The sequence below is a fragment of the Balaenoptera borealis genome, assembly GCF_965194805.1.
Source record: "Balaenoptera borealis genome assembly, chromosome: 8".
NCBI lineage: Eukaryota > Metazoa > Chordata > Mammalia > Artiodactyla > Balaenopteridae > Balaenoptera > Balaenoptera borealis.
In genome coordinates, this window is record NC_138865.1 from 18,037,426 (window position 1) to 18,059,621 (window position 22,196).

The 22,196-nt window shown below is 42.7% G+C and overlaps 2 protein-coding genes across 2 annotated transcripts in view; one reads left to right on the plus strand and one right to left on the minus strand.

Moving 5' to 3' along the window:
* The window catches only part of LOC309633799 (NUT family member 2F-like), a gene marked incomplete at both ends in the record, with an annotated part of 44,539 nt that extends 43,478 nt beyond the window's left edge, over positions 1-1,061 (plus strand). Inside the window, one exon of the mRNA XM_082403046.1 lies at positions 276-1,061. Coding sequence (XP_082259172.1) covers positions 276-1,061 — 786 coding nt within the window. The remainder of the gene's footprint in view (positions 1-275) is intronic.
* A 12,131-nt stretch (positions 1,062-13,192) lies between these two features.
* CDK20 (cyclin dependent kinase 20) overlaps positions 13,193-22,196 on the minus strand; it is a 47,911-nt gene continuing 38,907 nt past the window's right edge. The window contains exons 8-9 of the mRNA XM_082403407.1: positions 15,552-15,593; positions 13,193-14,105 (exon numbers count right to left, since the gene is read on the minus strand). Of these exons, the coding sequence (XP_082259533.1) occupies positions 14,025-14,105; positions 15,552-15,593 (123 nt within the window). The 3' untranslated portion in view covers positions 13,193-14,024. The remainder of the gene's footprint in view (positions 14,106-15,551; positions 15,594-22,196) is intronic.

Sequence of the window (22,196 nt, forward strand, 5' to 3'; positions counted from 1 at the left end):
GCCTCGGAGGCCTGGCATGGGGAAGGGCCCTCTCTGGGGTGGGTGCAGCGCAGGGTGATAGGAAGGAGAGGATGGGGAGCCGGGAGCGGAGGGAAGGACACACAGCTGGGAATAAGGTGCAGGAGGATGGCAGGAGTGCCACCGTGTCTGTATTTGGAGTCTAGTCCTGGGGTCACCCGTCCCCTCCTCCCCCCCAGGGCCATTGTCCCACTGCCCAGTGCTCCTCCTCTCACACGTGCGAGTGGAGCTGTCACTGTCCTCCTCCCTCCTACCAGCTGGTGCAGAAACAACTCCTGGACTTGAAAGAGGACGAAGGTGGGCCGGCAGCCCCGAGCCACAGTGCACCCGGAATGGGCTCAAGTCCATCTGAGTCCCACGCCGGCCAAGATGCCCAGAGGCACGACCAAGACCGCCATCGAGGGGTCAGTGATGAAGCCTGCCCACCAGAGATTGATTGTGAGGCTCTTCATAGGCCCATCCGAACAGACACTGGCCCGTTCAGGCCCAAAGTCTTTGTTCCCTCTCGCGGACGTCAGGAGGTCTCTCCATTCCGGGCCGGACGGTCCTCCCCTCCCCAGGGTCAAAGGCACACTGGCCCTCTACTGGGACCGAGGGATGCGTCTGTTCTCAGAGAGGCATCTCCCGTTCGGGAGGCCCAAGGGCCCAGGGACGCGTCCAGTGAGGACAAGGAGGCGCTCCCCAGCCTGGCCTCCCTCTTGGCCTCTCCGCAGAGCCTGCCGCCTTGCGGGCTGTCCCAGACACCTGCCCCTGCCTCAGGCCTGGCCTCCCCTGGAGGTTGGGGGGCCCAGAGTGCTCCCCAGGCCCCTTCCCCTCAGAGAAGAGGCCCCAGCCCAGCTCCAGCAGCCGCTCCCAAGTCGAGGAAGCGGGCCCTGTGTGGGCGCCCAGCCGCTGCTGAGAAGCGGCCCATCCCCGGGGCTGGCCACGGGGTCTCTAAGAGGCCAGCCTTGGCTCTGGGGCTGGCTCGCCCCTCACAGCCGAGAAAGAGAAAGCGTGACCCGTTTGTCACAGAGAAGAGGAGGAAGAAGGAGGAAGCACTGTAGCCAGTAGGGAACAGCCGGGCCGGCCCTCCAGGGCGAGCCCCCCAGGGGAGCCTAGGGGCTCCTCCTCACCCCAGCGCTGATCCTGGGATTGTGGGGGGTTAGAGAGGTGGGGGAGGTGGGTGTGAGCAGGACCTTTGGAGTGATGTATGAAAATTGTGAATAAAGATAGTTTTGGTGGGAAATGCTCTCAGGCCACTGTCATCTTCTTCGTGTGGAGCTGCTCCACAGAGAGCGATCCTGAGAGGAAGGAAGGGTGAGGGAGGTCACAGGAGCTATGGATCTACAGGTGGCCAAACCTTTCCTCCACATAGACAAGGACTCCTCAGGCTGCCCCTGGGAACGCACAGCTCTCACTTTCCCCAGGGACCCCCTCACCATCCGCTTCTCTAAAGCCTGCTTGGCTAGGGGCCTTCTGGGGCATCTGTAGCATCTTCTGCATCCCTGAACCGTCTGGGGAGGGAGAGCTGCTTTTGTGCCTCTCAGCCCTCTGGACACTAACCAGTTTCTAGGACGGAGCCTGGAGACGGCCCTTGTCTTTATGGAGCTGCTCTCTGCTTCCCTGAAGTGGCCAGGCGATGGCGCTGGGGTGACCCTCCGCTCATCCAGGGTTTCCTGTGGGGGTGGCCTGACCAGAGAGGAAAAGTCTTGGCCATGGGGACAGGACTGTCTGCCTCGTCATAGCGGGAGCGTTCTCTAGTCCCACTGGGATTACTGCAATGTGGAGAGTGGTTGAGGCAGCTACCTCTTAATCCCAGTGAGGATGCAACGAGGGGAATGGGCGCGGGGAAATTCATGGGGCACCTGTTACAGGTGTGTCTAAGGGAAACGACAGTTGGGCCCCTTTGTGGAACTTGTGGGATTTCTGTGCAGCAGCATCTCTTTCAACTGAGGGAGGAGGACCCATCTGGCTGTGGCTGTGGGGACTGGCCTTAGGGGCCTAGGGGTGTGCAAAGACACCCCAGAACTACTGTCCCTTCCCTTTCCACCCATGGCTGGACATGTGTGTGTATTGGTATCAACACTGATTTGTATTCCCATAGAAAACAGTTCCTCCTGACAAACTATGACCGTGTTTCACAAGAACAGCTTGCTCACAGGGGCAGCAGGGGTGGGGGAGAGGTGTCTGTGGCCCCAGATCTGGGTGGGAGCTGGGATCCATGCTGAGGAGTGTGGAGGCCTCAGTCACCGTCCTGCGGTTGCCGGCAGAGACTTCGAATCATCAGAGCAGGGGAAATGACCCGCTCATAAGGGTGAGACGAGCAAACAATGAGGGGCAGGGAGCAGACCCCTGCTGTTTCCCTGAACTGCCCCCCCTCGCAGCCTGCTTAGCCCCCGTCATGGCCTGTGCTGGCCCACCTCTGAAGCCCCTTCCTCCTAATGCACTCAGATGCTCTGATCCTTTGTGGACCGCCCTGGGCCTCACCACCCCCCTCCTTCCCTGCTGGCCAAAGCCTCTTCTCCCGGTTCTGAGTTCTGATTCCTTCCCCAGGACCCAGGCGGGGGTTGGGACAGCAGAGACTCCCTAATTCTCCCTCCTCCTCCCTGAGATCTTGACAATCACCTTTGTATGTTTCTATGATTTTAACTACTGTAGATACTTCATGTGAGTGGCTATGATATGTCCTTTGATGAGTGGCTTATTTCACTTAGCATAATGTCTTAGAGGTTTATCCATGTTGTAGCATGAGACATGGTTTCCTTTTATTTCAAGGAAGGAAATAGTTCCTTGTGTTTATAGACCCCATTATCCCTTCATCTGTTGATGGACATTTGGGTTTCTTCACGTCTTGGGTATTTTGGATAATGCTACGATGAATGTGGGTGTGCAAATATCTCTTTGAGATCCTGCTTTGAATTCTTTTGGATACATACCCAGAAGTGGGACTGCTGGATCACATGGTAGTTATATTTTTAACTTTTTGAGGAAACTTCATGTTGTTTTCCATAAGGGTTGTCCCATCTTACACCTCTCACCAACAATGAGAAAGATAGCCACCATCAAGAACTTGGTATATATCCATCTTATAAAAATGTTTATGCTTTTAGCAGAGTTGTAGATAATCAAAATTATGTATAATAACAATATTTTTGGTTATATATGGTGTCATGTAAATCATATTGCCTTTGGCTTCTTCTTTCAACATTCTTACTTTAAGAAAAATGGATATATTAGATGTTCTTTAATTTTTTAATTATTTATAATTTTGCATTGTATGCATACATTAAAAATAATTTATCAGTTCCCTTGTTGGTGAACTTTTATAAATTATAATGTGACAGGGTAATCAGTTCCAGAGGAAAAGTTTTTCCTTTCAGAACTTTGAGTATTTATTCCATCGAATATGGTTTTTGTTACTGTTTTTTTCAAATTATGCCATCAATACACCCTTTCATGGTGGGTGATCAGTTTCCTTGCTAATTGTTTTTTGGAAGACTGTCTGTTGTCTTTTGTGTTCTCCAGTTTCTTGACGTGTGATTAGTTTCAGGTTAAAAAAAATGTATCCTCCATGTGATCTATTTTGCTTCATTCACTGATAATACACATTCTTCATCTCATCTAGAACATAATATTATCTTTTTCATATGTTACTTCTACTCATTCTCTCCTGTCTCTACTTCTAGAACCCTGGATATATGTATATTAGACCATCTTATATATTCTCTGTGTCTTCATCAGCTTGGACGGCTATAACAAAATGCCATAGACCTGGTGGCTTGAAAAACAGACGGTAATTTCTTAACAGTTCTGAAGGTTGGAAGTCCAAGATCAAGGTGCCATATTCAGTTCCTGGTGAGAGCTCTCTTCCTACTTTTCAGATGGTTGTCTTCTTACCGCGTCCTCACGTGGCAGAGAGAAAGAGGGATCTCTCTTGTGTCTTTTCTTTTAAGGGCACTAAACCCATTATGAAAGCTCCATTCCCATGCCCTAATTACCTCCCAAAGGCCCTGTCCCCAAATACATTGAAGGGTAGGGCTTCAACATAAGAATTGGTGGGGGGGATATACGTCCATAGCATTCTGCCCCTGGTACCCCAAATTCGTGTCCTTATTGTATGCAAAATACATTCATTCTATCCCAACAGCCTCAAAAGCCTTAACTCGTTCCAACATCAACTGTAAAATTTAAAGTCCAAAGTCTGATCTAAACACCATCTAAATCACATATGGGTGAGACTGGAGGTACTATTCATCCTGAGGCAAAATTCCTCTGTAGCTGTAAATCTGTGACCCAAACAAGTTAAGTGTTTCCAAATACGATGTTGGGACTGGCATAGAATAGACATCCCTACTCCAGAAGGAAGAAATAGGAAAGGAGGAAGGGGTGACAGTTTCCAAGCTAGTCCAAAGCCTAGCAAGGCCAATCCCATTAGATCTTAAGGTACGAGAATAACCCTCTTTAGTTTGATGTTTTGCCCTCCAGGCCTGCTGGGGTGGCAACATCATCCCCACAGCTCGGTGGGGAAGCCCCGCTCCTTCAGCTTGGTGGGGTGCCACCCACACTGCAGCTCTCTGTAGGGCCCCCACCTACACCATGACTCTGTGAGGGCGACAATCTCACACTTTGAAACTGAGGCCCCCTGGGCCTGTGGTGGGGTTGACAGACCCGATGACCTCGGAATCACCTTTGGGGTCCTTCTTCCCTTTTCTTCAAGAGGAGTACACATTCACAGCCAAATTGCTCTAGTCTCCCATTCTGTAGAATCCAAGAATTCTGACAGCCTTCCTCATTCTGCCTGGCTTTCTCTGTCCCCTTTAGTTCCAACTGGCAGTGTCCCTTCTCTACTCCTGGCCTCTGCTGAGATGACTAATTAAATTAATATCACACCTATGATCTCTTCTTCAAAGGGCTGCTCAGCTGCACCCTTAGAGTTTCTTCAGAACAAGCTTTCTCACTTTCAAATATGGATAAGCTGAGAAGTTTCCAAATTTCTAAGTTCTGATTTCTTTTTGCTTAACAATTTGGTCTTCAATTTATCTTTCTCCTGATGTGTTTTACTAGGAGCGGTGATGAGGAACCAAGCTACTTCTTCCAAACTTTGTTCAGAGATGTCCTCAGATGAATATTCAGTTTCATCACTTACAAGGTCTACCTTCCCCAAAACGCTAGAACACAGTTCAGTCAAGTTCTTTGCCACTTTATAATAAGAATTGCCTCTCCTCCAATTTCTAATAATGTGTTCCTCATTTCTGTTGGAGACCTCACCAGAATAGCATCTAACGTCCATATTTCTGTCTGTTCATGATTATTTCTGTATTCTCTACAAAGATGGAGACTTTCTCTCCAGTGTGCCTCTTTGCTTTCTGAGTCATCACCAGAATCACTTTGAATAGGTATAGGCTGAAAGGACTTTATGGCGATTTCAGCTCTTTTTTAGCATGCACTTCAAATCTCTTTCAGCCTTTACCTACTATCCAATTCCAAGGCCACTTCCACATATTTAGGTATTTGCTACTTCTTGGTACTAAAATATGTCTTAGCTCAAAGGGCTATAACAAACTACTGCAGACTGGGTGGCTTAAACAAAAGACGTATATTTCTCACAGTTCTGGAGGCTGCAAAGTCCAAAATCAAGCCACCAGCAGACTCTAGGTCCATAGATTTCTCATTCATAATTTCTGACCGTTTCTTTTCTGTGCTACATTTTCGCTAATTTTTCACATCTATCATCCGTGTCATCCACTTCCTCTTTATCAGTATCTGATCTAACTTTTTCCCATTCCCTTTGATATACAGATGTGTGATGTTTGTATGTTGAATTTCATCATCCACTATAAAATATTCAATTTCAATGGTCAAGATTTACTAACATAAATCATTTTTACTGTTGAAGACAGAACATTCTTAACTGGAACTGGCACTGTTAATACAAGTGTATGATAGTGAATACAAGCCCAACTAGTACAGTTTGGTGCTACTCCTTGATTTGGGTTAAGGTGCCAGCACTTCTGCCACCTTTGCTTTTGCACCATCAGTACCTATGTCAACACAATTGTTCCAGAGTAAATCATGAGATTAAAAAAGTTTCACCAACAGTTTGAATATTACAGCATCATGTTGTTTGTGATCAAGCGTGAAGATCGTCAATATTATCTAGTGCTAGTACTAGACAAATTCAAGGAAAACGGCAAACCCAGTCACTTTTTGTTTCCTTTTCCATGTGAAAAGCTGTAAGCAACATGTTTTTGCCCTTTAAAGGGCTCATATGTCTCTGTTTAAAATATTCCATTCCTCTCTCTCTTTTTTCAAATTCATTACTTGATTTATTTGTTTTTAGCTGCGTTGGGTCTTCGTTGCTGTGCGCAGGCTTTCTCTAGTCGCGGTGAGCAGGCTTCGCATTGCGGTGGCTTCTCTTGTTGCGGAGCACGGGCTCTAGGCGCGCGGGCGTCAGTAGTCGTGGCACACGGGCTCAGTAGTCGTAGTTCGTGGGCTCTAGAGCGCAGGCTCAGTAATTGTGGAGCGCGGGCTTAGTTGCTCGGTGGCATGTGGGATCTTCCCAGACCAGGGATCAAACCCATGTCCCCTGCATTGGCAGGCGGATTCCCAACCACTGCGCCACCAGGGAAGTCCCAATTCCTCTCTCTTTAAACATAAAGTGATTGGACTTAAAGCAGTGCTTAAAGTTTACCGGTACTATAATCCTTGTTCAAAATTGCTCTGTGGCATAAGCCACAATGCAGTGAATTGTTGACACCTCCAAATCCCAGGGAGGCCCCTGAGTGCTCCCTCAGGAGGAAATTGAGGTCAGGTGTATCTGATGGCCTGTGTGCTCTCTGTGCTCCTGGTGATATGTGGGGGCTTTCAGGTGAGTGCAGTGGGTAGACTCATGGACTCTTAGTCTTGGCTGGGGGAGACAGCACTGTCGGGTTTATGTTTCCACATTTGCCTCCTTTTGTGTTGCCTTTCTCCCAGTTGCATTTAGCCTGATGAGAGGGAAGGAGGAGATGTCGGTAGCTGGGCAGGTGGTTCTCCAGGAGCAAATGTCAGGGACGGTTGTGTGGGCAAGATCCCTAGGCCCCGTCCTGGCAATCTTGCTGTGCACTGAGCAGTCCAGATGAATCGGGTCCTTGACCAGAAGTCCATGAAACTTTTGGCAATCTGGGCAAAATTTGGGATCTGAGGATGGGCTCAGAAATTTCAGCAAGGATTTGGCGGTATCTTACCCTCGGGCTGTTTAAGAGCCCCTGGTTTTGAATGGCATGAAGCACCAGAGAGCCTTTGATCACATTCTATACAGCTGTCCTGTGTGTGGCCCTCCAGCAGCAAACCTTCTCTGCTGTGACCTCAGGGCAGGCCCCATCCCCCCCCCCCCCCCGCCCCGAGGCTCCTGCCCTGTGAAACACGAGGGTGTAACGCAGGCTGCTTGTCAGTGCTTGGCTCCTGGCTTGCCTGACGCAAAGGATGGAGCATCTGTTCACCTTGTGCGGGTGCCCTTCCCAGAATCAATGGGCTCACAGCCCAGACATTTATGCTGAGTCTGGGGGCAGCTGTGCCCTGAGAAGCCATGCCCTGTCACTTGGCCCAGGGAGCACCTCCTCAACGGACCACACTTATCATATGGGCCTCCTGCTCTTGTGCCCTCTTGTGTTGTTCTGAGGCAGGTGGTTGTGATGGCCAGTACTGTGGGGTCTTGTGATCTCAGAGCAGACACTGGAGGCTGACTGACCCCACAGAGGTGGACAAGGATGTGGGCTCAGGCGATGGGTCCTTTCTTGGGTTTCTGCCTCTCCTCCCTGCCTCCTGACCCTTGCTCTCAAAAGCTCACCTTTCTGTTGTAGTTGCCTCACCAGGGGGCAGTGACGGGCTTTGCCCCGCTGAACTATACCCTCGGGGTAGGTGGCCACAGCCTGGCTTGTCACACACTGGGGAAATCCTACACTGGGGAAGTCAGGATTGTGCCTTGCTGGGCTTGGAACCCAGGTAGAAAGGTAGATGGTGTGGGTCTGAGGGACTGATGCCCCAGCCCCAGGGCAGGTGACTTCTCCTGGGAGAGGTTGCCCATGGCCCCCTTTGGCCCCTCAACCCTGCAGAGGTGCCGATACACGCCCCCTGCAGGCCACAGCCTCTGTGCATAGGATCTGCCCCAGTATCACATGAGAAGCCGGGGCCAGGAGCCTCGCTCTCTCTGAGAGCAGCTGGTCATCCCACACTGAGGGGCGTCTTCTCGGACACAGGGCACATAGCTGACCTGCAACTGACATATGGACTCTTCCCTGGGCTTTACCCCTGAATTTACCTCCATTCTTGTCTCCTGTCTCACGGCCCCTGCCTTTTCCCCCAGACACCGGAGATCTCCAGGCTTGGGTGGAGTATGGCATGTTGTCAAGCTCAGTGGTGTCCACCTCACCAGCCCACTGGAATCAAGCCCCAGGGAGCCTTTGAGAGAGCAAGACCAAGGACTTTAAGAAGACTACGGTTAATGTTAAGGAGCAGAGATTGTAAGATGAGGAATTTCACTAGTGTTTTTCAATCCGTAAGAAGAAGGAAATAGAAATTGCAGAATTGAAACTTGCACAGACATCAAGAAATAATAGTTTACAGGCCTCAAGAAATAATAGTTTAACAAATGCCCCATTCACAGAATCAAGGAAATGAGCACCATCCACAGGGTGTGCAAAGGAGGTGCCTAATCCCAGGAGCAGCATGGCCACGGCTCGGCTGAGAGCGAGGCATGTGCTGGGCAAGCTTTTGTATGTAATGTTCACCAAAGGGAACCTTGGCCAGTGACACCAGGGAAAGGCTATCATGGTGAAGGCCCACTCATCTCCACCACCCTCAACTTGAATCAAAGTATTGGCTGAAGAAACAGACTTGACAGAGACTTTGGCCACCTGGCCTGGGTTCTCCCTACAAAATATCATGTTTCTCCAAGAAGAGGGCAAGGAGTCACAGTTGTCCGAATCACAGACGGCATATCTTAACGGTACAGCTATTACAAATTTGCACCTTTGTTTGAAGGGAATTGTTAAGTGGTGGGTAGGGAGTGATGTGTTCCAGGGAGGATTTGGGCCCTCTGGCTTGCAGGTGACCCTCTTATCAGACAGGGCAATTCTGCCAATAACTCATCACTGCCTTCATTCCTCAGGTGGTAGGGATACAAAGGGATTAAAAGGGGTGCGGGCAGAGGACAGCCCTCACTGACAGCACAGAGCCATCACCTACCGTCTCCTCAACTCCTCTGCCCATCTAGCCACCGAGGGTGCCAGCTTCTTGCTTTCACAGCAGCTGTTGATAGCACACCATCATCCAAGGAGTTCTTGAGCACCAACTTTGCACAACTCAGCAGCATAATGGAGAAATCAAGGATGGTCCATGGAAATAGCTAAGGGTCTTGTTTTAGGGCAAACGAGCTTATTCTGCAATATGTGCTTCTTAGTTAATTGGGGTTCGAATGTCCTTTCTTGTATGAAATGATGTTGATAATGTTTGAAAAATAAAAAGTTGGCCACCCCATGAGAAACTATACTTTTATCTGAGTGGGGTTGGGGAGCAAGAGGGAGTAATGAAAATTTTGGTTGTTGAAGTAGTGACAGGGCAGGGCTAACTTGTTCAAGACTGCCTCCCTGCAGGAGGAAGGCCGGCCTTCCTCAAGACTTCATGGACACTACCCATAGCCAGGGCTTAAGGTTGTCATAGCTGGTGACTCAGCCATGGGCCTACTGAGCAATACAGCTGCAACCGCAGCTTGGCTCAGCCCTGACCAGCAGGAGAGAGGCTGGGCCTCCCTCAGCCTGACTGCTCGTTCCATGGAGAGGGACTGGACCTGGGTCCTGTGTGTCCCAGTGCTGGTCCTAGTTCCTGCCCACACGGGACCTGGGCTTCCCTGATTCTGCAATATAAACACCAGAGCCCAAAGTTTGGGTCCCTCTCCTGGACCCTGGATCCCTACTGGATCCTTGTGTGCTGGCCCAGAAAAAAGTGTGCAGTGGGGACCCACAAACTCCCCACTATTCCTGTGACTGTGAACTGCCCCTGATAAACATGGCTCCAGCAGCCAGGGTTACATATTTTTAGGGAACTCTCTTATGGTTACAAGTGCAAAAGACTGAGAACTACTATGTAAAACTAATATTTGAAAACTTCACTCCAGTGATATTTGAAGAACCTCTATAAAATAACTAAACAAACACAATCGCATTTTATTCCACTGTGTCCACAGTCTAAGCTTTAAATTGTACAAAAATGAGAACAAGAAGTAGAATGCCTCCAAACATTTGGAAATTAAGATGCACACTTCTAAATAATCCATGGTTAAAGAGGAATTTCAAGGAAAAATTTTAAGATAAATAGAACTGAGTGAAAATGAAAATACAACACATAAAATGTGGAAGGATCCAGATAAAACATTATTAAGAGGGAAACGAATGGCACTAAGTGCTTATAATAGAAAAGAGGGAAGGTCTCAGATCAATAATCTAAGCTTTCACACATGGAAAAGGGAAAAAAATTGCACAATAAAATCAACACATGAAGAAGGAAGCAAATAACAATACACTCTGATCAAATGGAGTCTATTCTCGGAACGCAAGCTTGGTTTACTATTCAAAAATCATCAGCGTAATTTGCCATATTAATAGATTGAAGAAGAAGATCTACATGGCCACATTAATTAATGAAGAAAAAGCATTTGATGAACTTCAACACACATTCATGTCAGAAACTCTCAGGACTAGAAAGGCTCTACTTCAACCCAGTAAAGAATATCTACAAAAAACCGACAGTGAACATCATACTTAATGGTGAGAGAATGAATGTTTTCCTCCTAAATTCAAAAGAAGGCCAGAATGTCCTCTTTCATCTCTCCTTTTCAACTTAGTACTGTAGGTACTAGCCAGTGCAGCATGGCAAGAAAAAGACAGAAAGACACACAGATTAGAAAGGAAGAAATATTACTGTCCATACTCATGGATAGCATGACTGTCTGCATAGAAAATCCCAAGAAATCTCTAAGAAGCAATTAATAAGTGGCAATTACTTTAACAAAGTCTCGGGATACAAGATCAACACAAAAACATTAGTCATATTTCCAAATATTAACAATGAACAACTGGATACCAAAACTAAAAACACAATGCCAGGGCTTCCCTGGTGGCGCAGTGGTTGAGAATCTGCCTGCCAATGCAGGGGACACGGGTTCGAGCCCTGGTCTGGGAAGATCCCACATGCCGCGGAGCGACTAGGCCCGTGAGCCACAACTACTGAGCCTGCGCGTCTGGAGCCTGTGCTCTGCAACAAGAGAGGCCGCGACAGTGAGAGGCTCGCGCACTGCGATGAAGAGTGGCCCCCACTCGCCACAACTAGAGAAAGCCTTCGCACAGAAACGAAGACCCAACACAGACAAAAATAAAAAAAGAAAAATTAAAAAAAAACAAAAAAAACAACAAAAAAACCCAGAATGCCATACACAATGCTTCCAAAACATGAAATATTTGATTATAAATATTTTAATAGAGGATCTGTACGATACAACCAAACAAGACCTAAATCAATGGAGAGGCATATCGCATTCATGAATTGGAAGACTCAACATAATAAAAGGTCAACTTCCAACAGAATTTTTTTGTCAACATGGACAAGCTTATTCTAAAATGTATGAACAAAAGGTAAAGGCAAAGGAACCAGAATAAGTAAAATAATAATTTTGAGAAAGCAGAATATAGTTAGAGGATATTAAGACCTACTGTAAAGCTATAAGTAAGACAGTGTGGTATTGGTGGAAGGATAGATACATAGTTCAATGAATAGGATAGAGAATACAGAAATAGACACATGCCAATACAACAAACTGTTTTTTTTTTTTTTTACATAAGTTAAAAAGCGATATAAAAAGCAAAATCTCTAGTCCTTATAATAACCCTAAAAGGAACACAAATCTGTTAAATGACTAAGCAAGACCATACAGTTAGTGGCAGCACCAGAATCAGAACACAGGTCTACCTACTCTTGCTATGACTGAGCCTCTTCCTCTACATCTCCTAAATGTCACTCTGAGTTGAAGAGGGGAAAGAAATGGGAGGCCACCGTGATGCCACATCCCTGTGCTTTAACAAGTATGTTTCCTTTATATACTGGACCATCTATTTCAGATTTCATTTGAAGCAAGTTTTGGCTTGCTTCAGAATGTATTTCATTTTCTATTTATTACCCTCTTTCATTCATGGCAGACAGGCTCTAGAGGTCCTGAGAATGTCTGAAACAAAGAATGCTATAAAACACCTTAGTAACTCTCGAAAATGCTAAGTGGATCCTCAATCAAAACTTCAAGTTTCAGAGAACTTACAGCCACTAACGATCTGCAAAACAAACAAATAAACAAACAAACAACCCCACACCCTAGCAACTCTCAACCTTGGATCATGTTGGAAGAGGTATTACTGAAAAGAGCTTGAAAGGGCAGCCTAAAAGGCAGAGGGTACAGAACATGGGCCATGTCCCTGTAAAGGGGACATGGTTCATAATATTGTGAATCAAGGGGCTGGATCACAATACTGGTTATGATGTTCAAAACTGTCAATCAAAGAGAGGTGCATTATTATATATTTGCTTGTTGCTATTGCTTTTCTGATTAGAAGATACACAGTCACTTTAGGTAACTTCCATTTAATTTAATATTTATTTTCATTTTATATCCAGGTCACATTTTCTACATTAAAATATAATCATGCTGACTCCTCCCACCCCCTACACCCTCAGAGAAGAAAAGTGAAGAACTTTCCACAACTTGAAAGAAAGATGGAATGCACAGAGAAGTTGCTATTGCACCCAAGTAACAAAGAACACAGAGAGACCAAACAGTAGACATGTCAGAAGTGCATAGAAGACAGCTCAGGGCTCGCAGCAGGAAGGAGGAGGAATTAAAAGACTAAAGCTTTTAAATGCTATCACTTGTGCCACAAGATTACCCTGAAAAGGCAGATAGGTCAGAAAGCAGGACCAAATAGGGGATTTTCCAAAGGCTGCTATCTAACAGAGTTTAAAATATCCATAGATTATATATATAAAAAAGATTCCATATACAGAAGAGCTTTCTCTTCCCCACCTTGCCTTTAGCATCCGGTCAACACTTTAGAAACTTAAAACCACTGTTAGCATGTCCGAATGTAGAACCGATATAGGTTTTTTCTTTCTTAAAAAATTGTATCCCAACTCTTTCCAACCAACAATTCTATTAATTATTTTCATTATGATTCCTCTGCATGGAAACCCAGTAAGGGATCATCAAGACAGGGCATCTCACTACTATCAGATCAATGCCAGTTGGGCAAAAGCTGCATGATTCTGTGTTACTCAGAGGGAGGGAGAACAGTAAGACACAGGAGTTGAAACTTATCCGCACCAAAGAGGAAAAGGAAACTCCTTTTCTAACCTATTCATTAAATAGGAAACAGCAGGTGGACAGGAAAAGCCATCTGCTTAGAGCAGACCCAGATGCCCACCAAAATCTAAACACAAGTGCTCAGGAAAGCGTCTCGGCTCGGAGAGGAAGCGTCTTTCAGACCCTATCTTGTCCCTAGTTTGGAGATCAAAGCATTATAACTTCAGATAGTGATACTCTGGAGGGGGTGGACAGGGAAGGTCTGAGAGACCCAAATAATGAGGACACTAGGCAGCTAACTACACCACTATGTACAAATACACACATCAGTAAGAAAACTTCACCTCCAACCCTCAGCTACGTTAAACAAAGCATTGCAGTTCCAGGTTTTCGGAACAGGGGATATTTTAAAGTCTGTTAGCAGTTTAAAACATTGCAACACTGGCACAATATGTTACCTATTCTTTGTTTTTAATTACAGGGTAACACAGTAAACTCCAACACAAAGGTGGGGATGGGGGAGTGCAAAAGGAATAAAGAAAACAGAACCAGTATTTCACAAGAGCATCGAGCCAGAGATGAAGTAGCAGCTAATGCTTTGCAGAGTCTCGAGGGTAGAATTCGCTCAAGGTGCTCTGAGGGATTCTCTTCAGCATTTCTTTGGGGAAGATTCGGAGCAGTTGCCAGCCAATGTCCAAAGTCTCATAGACAGTGCGGTTTTCGTAAGGACCTTACAAAAAATTGAGATTAGATGAATAAAGGCCAAGTACTTCCAACTTATCAGCGTTATTCAAAATTTACTGTTATGGGCCTAGCACTGTGAGCGTGAAGTATAAAAAAGAGACACAAAGCAGTCAGGTCTCCCAGGACTGGATGTGACCAAATGTGGAAATGAGGGTCTAGACAGTAAGTACCCCTGGGAATCAGAGAAAAGCGAGAAAGCCCGCAGGCGAGACGTTGGCCGCGTGCATGCGTGCGTGTGTGTTTAACAACGGGTGGGATCTAAAAACACTCCACGGAATAATGGCAACTAGACCCAGAGTTTTGTCCAGAGAGTAGTGAGAAAAGCAGTTTCCCAGCAACACAGGCTGACCTGAAGGAGGCTAGTACAGATACTTAGAAGGCCTTAAATGCCAATGAAGCACCTGAATAGGTCCACGTGAAAGTTTTCAAACTTGCTATTGCTATTATTATTTTTAATAGCAGAATCATTCTTATCCTGCAAATAAATCTCATTTTTTAACTAAGGAGTTAGAGTGGCTAGAGTTCCGCATTCTTTTCTCTACCAGAATAAATTTTATCTTTTTAAGATATTAAGGTTCTGCATAATTTTTCAATTGGTATTGGGTTATATGAGTTCTTTTGGGTTATATGAGTTGTTAAAAGTTTCCTTTGCTATACAAAAGCTTTTGTTTGTTTGTTTGTTTATTTTTGCTTTTGTTTCCCTTGCCTGAAGACACATATCCAAAAATATTGCTAAGACCAATGTCAAAGAGTGTACTGACTATGTTTTTCTAGATGTTTTGTCTTACGTTAAGGCTTTAATCCATTTTGAGTTTTTGGTTTGTTTGGTTGTTTTCTTATGGTGTGAGAAAGTACTCCAGTTTGATTCTTTTTTCATGGAGCTGTCCAGTTTGGCATAGAGGAATTGCCCATATAAGTGTGGGTTTAATTCTGGGCTCTCTATTCTGTTCTAACGATTATGTGTCTATTTGTGCCAGTACCATACTGTTTTGATGACTGTAGCTTTGTAGTATAGTTTAAGATCAGGGAGCATGATACCTCCAGCTTTGTTCTTCTTTGTCAAGATTGTTTTGATTATTCTGTGTCTTCATACACATTTTAGAATAATTTATTGCAGTTCTGTGAAAAATGCTGTTGGTATTTTGAAAGGGATTGCAATGAATCTGCAGATTGCCTTGGGTAGTATGGTCATTTTTACCAATATTAATTCTTCCAATTCATGAACACAGTGTATCTTTCTACACAAAAGACCCAAATAGTCAAAACAACCTTGATAAAGAAAACAAAGTTGGAGGTATCATGGTCCCTGATTTCAAACTATACTAAAAAGCTATCATCATCAAAATAGCATGGTAAAGATGGATCTTTTCAATAAGTGGTGCTGGGTCAATTGAATATCCATATGAAAAAATAAACGTGACCTGACACTTACCCCATACCATACATAAAAATCAATTCCATATGGATTGCATACCTAAATGTGAAGAAAAAACAATTAGGCTTCTAGAAGAAAATATATGAGAACCACTTCATGACACACATCCAAAAGCTGAAATCTAAAACATGGAATAAGCAAGTGTTGGTATGAATGTGGAACAACAGCAAATCTCATACACTCTTACTGGGAGCATAAATTGGTCCAACCACTTTGGAATACTGTTTGGCAGAGTCTACCAAAGCCAAACACATGCATATCCTATGACCCAGCAATTCTGCTCCTAGATATATATCTATCAGAAATATGCACATTTATTTACCAAAAGACATGTACTAGAATATTCATAGCACTAATCATAATAGTCCCAAGCTGGAAACTAAATACCTGTTAAAACTGGTGTGGATAAATAAGTTGAGACACAATAAAGTACTATGCAGCAATGAGAATCAATTACCTATAACTACATGTAGTATGGATGAATCTGACAAACACAATACAAAGGAAAATAAAACTACAGTTGACCCTTGAACAACATAGGAGTTAACCCATGTGTAACTTATAGTCAACTCTCCATATCCCTGGTTCCTCTGCATCTGCAGATTCAACCAACCACTGACTGTGTAGTACTATACTATTTACTATGGAAAATCAGCCACATATAAGTGAACCCACAGTTCAAAGCAGTGCTGTTCAAGCGTCAACTATATAATATACCACATAACATACTATATGATTTCACACATGCAAAGTACCAAAAAAAGCAACATTAATCTATGTTCTCAGATGTCAGGATAGTGGTTACTCAGAGAAGTTTGAGACTACAAGGAAGCTGAGAGGGCTTTGGGGGTCCTGGCATTGTTCTCTTTCTTGATTAGAATGCTGATATCATGAGTATGACCAGATAGTGATATTTCTTTGGGCTTTATGCATGCAATATTGCACTTTTCTGTATGTACACTATTTGTCAATAGAAAGTTTAAAAAGTGTTTTCACATCATGGATGTGTCATAATGTATTCAAACATTTCCGTACTTATTGGTCATTCAATTTGTTTCAGCTTTTTTCTTCTACAAATAATGTAAAATAAACATCTCCATACATATTTTATACATATTGGTCCCTTTTTTTTTTTTAAAACATCTTTATTGGAGTATAATTCCTTTACAGTGGTGTGTTAGTTTCTGCTTTATAACAAAGTGAATCAGTTATACATATATATATGTCCCCATATCTCTTCCCTCTGGCATCTCCCTCCCTCCAACCTTCCCTATCCCACCCCTCTAGGTGGTCACAAAGCACCGAGCTGATCTCCCTGTGCTATGCGGCTGCTTCCCACTAGCTATCTATTTTACGTTTGGTAGTGTATATATGTCCATGCCACTCTCTCACTTTGTCCCAGCTTACCCTCCCCCCTCCCCGTATCCTCAAGTCCATTCTCTAGTAGGTCTGTGTCTTTATTCCCTTTTAAAGAAATAAATTCTTCGTATATTAAGTGGTTTAAGTCTCCACACTAATATACAATATATGTGACATTTCTTCCAGAAAAGCTGTAAAAACTCAGATTTTCATTTTCACTAGCAATGTTTATATTTTTCCTCTTATATGCTCATTAGAATTTTTTCATGTCTTTTTTCAGTGTGTATATTGAGTTCTTATCCTCATTTATAATAGATTAAGTCATTTTGCTTTCCTATATGTTGCAAATACTTTTCCTAATATAGGTACTCTACATTGAATTTGTTTATAGTAGACTTCTGATAAAATTTATGGTGATTTAAAATATGTCCACAAATACTCTGATACCATTCCCTTGAAGAGATGGAGTTTAATTCCTCTATCTTCATCATGGACTGGACTTTAATGACTTCCTTTTAATGAATAGAATGTGGCAAAGTGACAGTGTTTGACTTCTGATAGTAGGTTATGAAAGGCATTGCCCTCTTCTCTTTCTCTCTTGAATCACTTGACTTTCACTCTGGAGGAAGTCAGCTGTCATGTGGTAAGGAAACTCATGCAGCCCTGTGAAGTGGCCCACATGGTAAGGAGCTGAGGCCCCCAACCAACAGACATGTGTGTGAACTTTCATGGAAGTGGATCCTCCGGCCCCAGTCAAGCCATATGACTACAGCCCTGGCCTATGGCTTGACCCCAAGGCCACCCGGCTAAGATACTCACAAAGGCCTGGCCTTCAGAAAATATGTGAGATAATAAGTATTTGCCTACTTAAACTGTTGAATTTTGTGGTAAATCTTTTTACAACATCTAAGTAATATATAATTTAAAATTTTTTATTGTTAAACACAATGTATGTGCAAAAGCAAACAAAACATAGATGTACAATTTAACAAAGTATTATAAAGCAAACACTAATGTAATTACTACCCAGCTTAAGAAATTAAAAATTGCAGGTCCCCAAAAAGAATATGAGTGTTCTTTCGTGATCAAAACCCTCTTGCTCCAGTTTATGTGCAATCACAATCTTGATTGTCATAGTGATCATGTCTCTGCTTTGCTTTATGATTTTATCTCCTATGTTTACATCTCTAAACAATACAAGTTAGTTTTGCTTATTTCTGAGTGGCATATAAATGGAATCTATGGAATCATAGATTTACTTTTTTATGCCTTCTTCTGTTCAACCTTTTGTAAGATTCATCAATGTTGTTGTATGGAGCTCTAGTTTGTTTACTTGCATTTCTGTAGAATATTTCCATTGTATGACTCTACTGCAGCATATTTATCCATTTTACTATTTATGAATACTTGGGTTATTTCTAATTTGGGACTACTATGCTTGCTTTTATGAACAATCTTGTTCATACTGTCATGGTTCATGTGCGCATGAGCTTCTCAAAGTTATATATTCCTAGGGGTGGTGATAGGAATATCACCACTTTACCATTTAATAACAACTTGTTTTCCAAAGGGACGGATTAATATGCACTGCCTCCAGTGCTGAATGAGTTCTTGTTGTGACATATCCTCAACAACACTCATAACTCTAAAGGTTTTTAATGTTTGCCAGTCTGAGGGGATAGAGTGGTATCTCACCATAGTTTAATATGCACTTCCTTGAATAATAATGATTTTTAAGTAAATTTTCATATCTTTTTGGCCATTTTTATTTTCTCTATTATGAAGCACCACCTATTTTCTATACGTTGCCTGCCTTCCTATTGAATCAGAGATTTAAAATTATATGTTTAAATTTAAAAACATATATATCTATATACATTTTAATCCTTTATTGTTTATATCTTTAGAAAATATTCTCTGACACTCATTACTTTACCTTTCAACTTTTAAATAGTGTTTTAATGTACAGAACTTTTACATTTTAATGTAGTTCAATTATAAATCTATTCCTTATGGGTAGTTATTTTCTGACTGATTTAACCAATTTTATACCACAAAGTATATATATTTTTATATATATAAAAAATATATATTATATAATATATATTTATAAATATATAATTATAATATAAATGTATTTATTTTATATTTATTATATAAATAACATAATTATAATATATAATATATTTATAAATATATCTACTCTAATATATTATATATATAATACATATATATATATATAATTATATTACTTTAGATATATCATGTTCTTGGACTGGAAGAATCAACATTGTGAAAATGACTATACTACCCAAAGCAATCTACAGAGTCAATGCAATCCCTATCAAACTACCACTGTCATTTTTCACAGAACTAGAACAAAAAAAATCTCACAATTCATATGGAAACACAAAAGACCCTGAATAGCCAAAGCAATCTTGAGAAAGAAAAACGGAGCTGGAGGAATCAGGCTCCCTGACTTCAGACTATACTACAAAGCTACAGTAATCAAGACAGTATGGTACTGGCACAAAAACAGAAATATAGATCAATGGAACAGGATAGAAAGCCCAGAGATAAACCCACGCACATATGGTCACCTTATCTTTGATAAAGGAGGCAAGAATATACAGTGGAGGAAAGACAGCCTCTTCAATAAGTGGTGCTGTGAAAACTGGACAGCTACATGTAAAAGAATGAAATTAGAACGCTCCCTAACACCATACATGAAAATAAACTCAAAATGGATTAAAGACCTAAATGTAAGGCCAGATATTATGAAACTCTTAGAGGAAAACATAGGCAGAACACTCCATGACATATATCACAGCAAGATCCTTTTTGACCCACCTCCTAGAGAAATGGAAATAAAACCAAAAATAAACAAATGGGACCTAATGAAACTTAAAAGCTTTTGCACAGCAAAGGAAGCCATAAACAAGATGAAAAGACAACCCTCAGAATGGGAGAAAATATTTTCAAATGAAGCAACTGACAAAGGATTGATTAATCTCCAAAATTTACAAGCAGCTCATGCAGCTCAGTATCAAAAAAACAAACAACCAAATCCAAGAATGGTCAGAAGACCTAAATAGACATTTCTCCAAAGAAGATACACAGATTGCCAACAAACACATGAAAGAATGCTCAACATCATTAATTATTAGAGAAATGCAAATCAAAACTACAATGAGATATCATCTCACACTGGTCACAATGGCCATCATCAAAAAGTCTACAAACAATAAATGCTGGAGAGGGCGTGGAGAAAAGGGAACACTCTTGCACTGTTGGTGGGAATGTAAATTGATACAGCCACTATGGAGAACAGTATGAAGGTTCCTTAAAAAACTAAAATAGAACTACCATACGACCCAGCAATCCCACTACTGGGCATATACCCTGAGAAAACCATAATTCAAAAAGAGTCATGTACCACAATGTTCATTGCAGCTTTATTTACAATAGCCAGGACATGGAAGTAACCTAAGTGTCCATCAACAGATGAATGGATAAAGAAGATGTGGCACATATATACAATGGAATATTACTCAGCCATAAAAAGAAACAAAACTGAGTTATTTGTAGTGAGGTGGATGGACCTAGAGTCTGTCATACAGAATGAAGTCAGAAAGAGAAAAACAAATACCATATGGTAATACATATATATGGAATCTAAAAAAAAAAAAAAAAAAAGGTTCTGAAGAACCTAGGGGCAGGACAGGAATAAAGACGCAGATGTAGAGAATGGACTTGAGGACATGGGGAGGGGGAAGGGTAAGCTGGGACGAAGTGAGAGAGTGGCATGGACATATATACACTACCTAATGTAAAACAGATAGCTAGTGGGAAGCAGCTGGATCACACGGGGAGATCAGCTCGGTGCTTTGTGACCACCTAGAGCGGTGGGATGGGGAGGGTGGGAGGGAGATGCAAGAGGGAGGGGAAATGGGGATATATGTATACATATAGCTGATTCACTTTGTTATACAGCAGAAACTAACACCTTGTAATTATGCTCCAATAAAGATGTTTAAAAAAACAAGAAATTAGATTTACTCTAAGTGCTCAAAACACACACACACACAGAAAAAAAGAATTAATATGTAAATTTAGCAAGGCAGTTGAATATGGGTCAATATACAAAAATCGAATGCATTTCTATTTATATTTATACACAAATGATTTCTATGTATGCTACATATAGTATGCACAGAAATTTTTCTGTAAATACAAAACTATACATTCCCCTATGTATTACTGTTGCGTTGCACCCTACAGGCCTGCAAGCCCTGCACTTGCCCAGCCTCGACACCGAAGAAAGAGCCTGGAGTCAGCGACATAGACATCAATGGTTTAATGGATGGAGGAGCTTACCTGTCCTGGAGCAACACTCCACGGTGTGCGGCAGACAGCGGGCAGGACATGGTAGTAGTCTTTGCTCCCAGGGCTCGGGGAGGTCACCGGTTATAGGGGGAATTGACATCAGGTTGGCTCATCGGTTACCAGGGAAACAAGCAGAGGGGCACGTCCCTCACCGTCCCTTTGATAAGCTATCACGGTGGAGATGCTCTGATCTAAAGATTAGAACAATCACTAGCTGGGGCCGGGGGGCAAGTATGTATTAGGAGGGAAGGTTGGTGATGTGAGTAGCGTGTAGATGAAGGAGGACTGGTTGGGCAGGGGTTGTACAGCGAGCAAGAGAAGAGCCATCTTGGGTGGCTTGATCATACAATTATTTATGTATTTCTATATATGCTGTATACTAGCAATGAAAATATTGGAAAATCCAATTTTAAAATAACATTTAAATAGTATAAAAATACTTACGAATAATTTTAACAAAATATGTGCAAGCCCTGTTCACTTAAATCTACAAAGCTTTGTTGAGAGAAATAAATGAAGGCCTATATAAATGGGGTCATATATGCCATGTTCATGGCTTAGAAGACTAAACATTAAGATGTCAGTTATCCCCAAATCAATCTATAGATTCAAAGTAATCAAAATCCCAGTAAGCAGTTTTGTAGAAATTTCCAAGCTGACTTGACAAATTTTATGGAAATGGATATATTTTCCAAAAAAGAAAATGCTGGAGGTCACGACTTAACTGTAATCTGTGGGAAACAAGACCCTGTGTTACTGTCATGAGGACAGACAAACAGATCAGTGGAGACTGACCCACATGTTCAACATATAACACATATAACACATACAGTCATTTGATATTTTGACAAACGAAGGTGATGATATAATTTGATGAAGAAAGAATGGTCTTTCCTA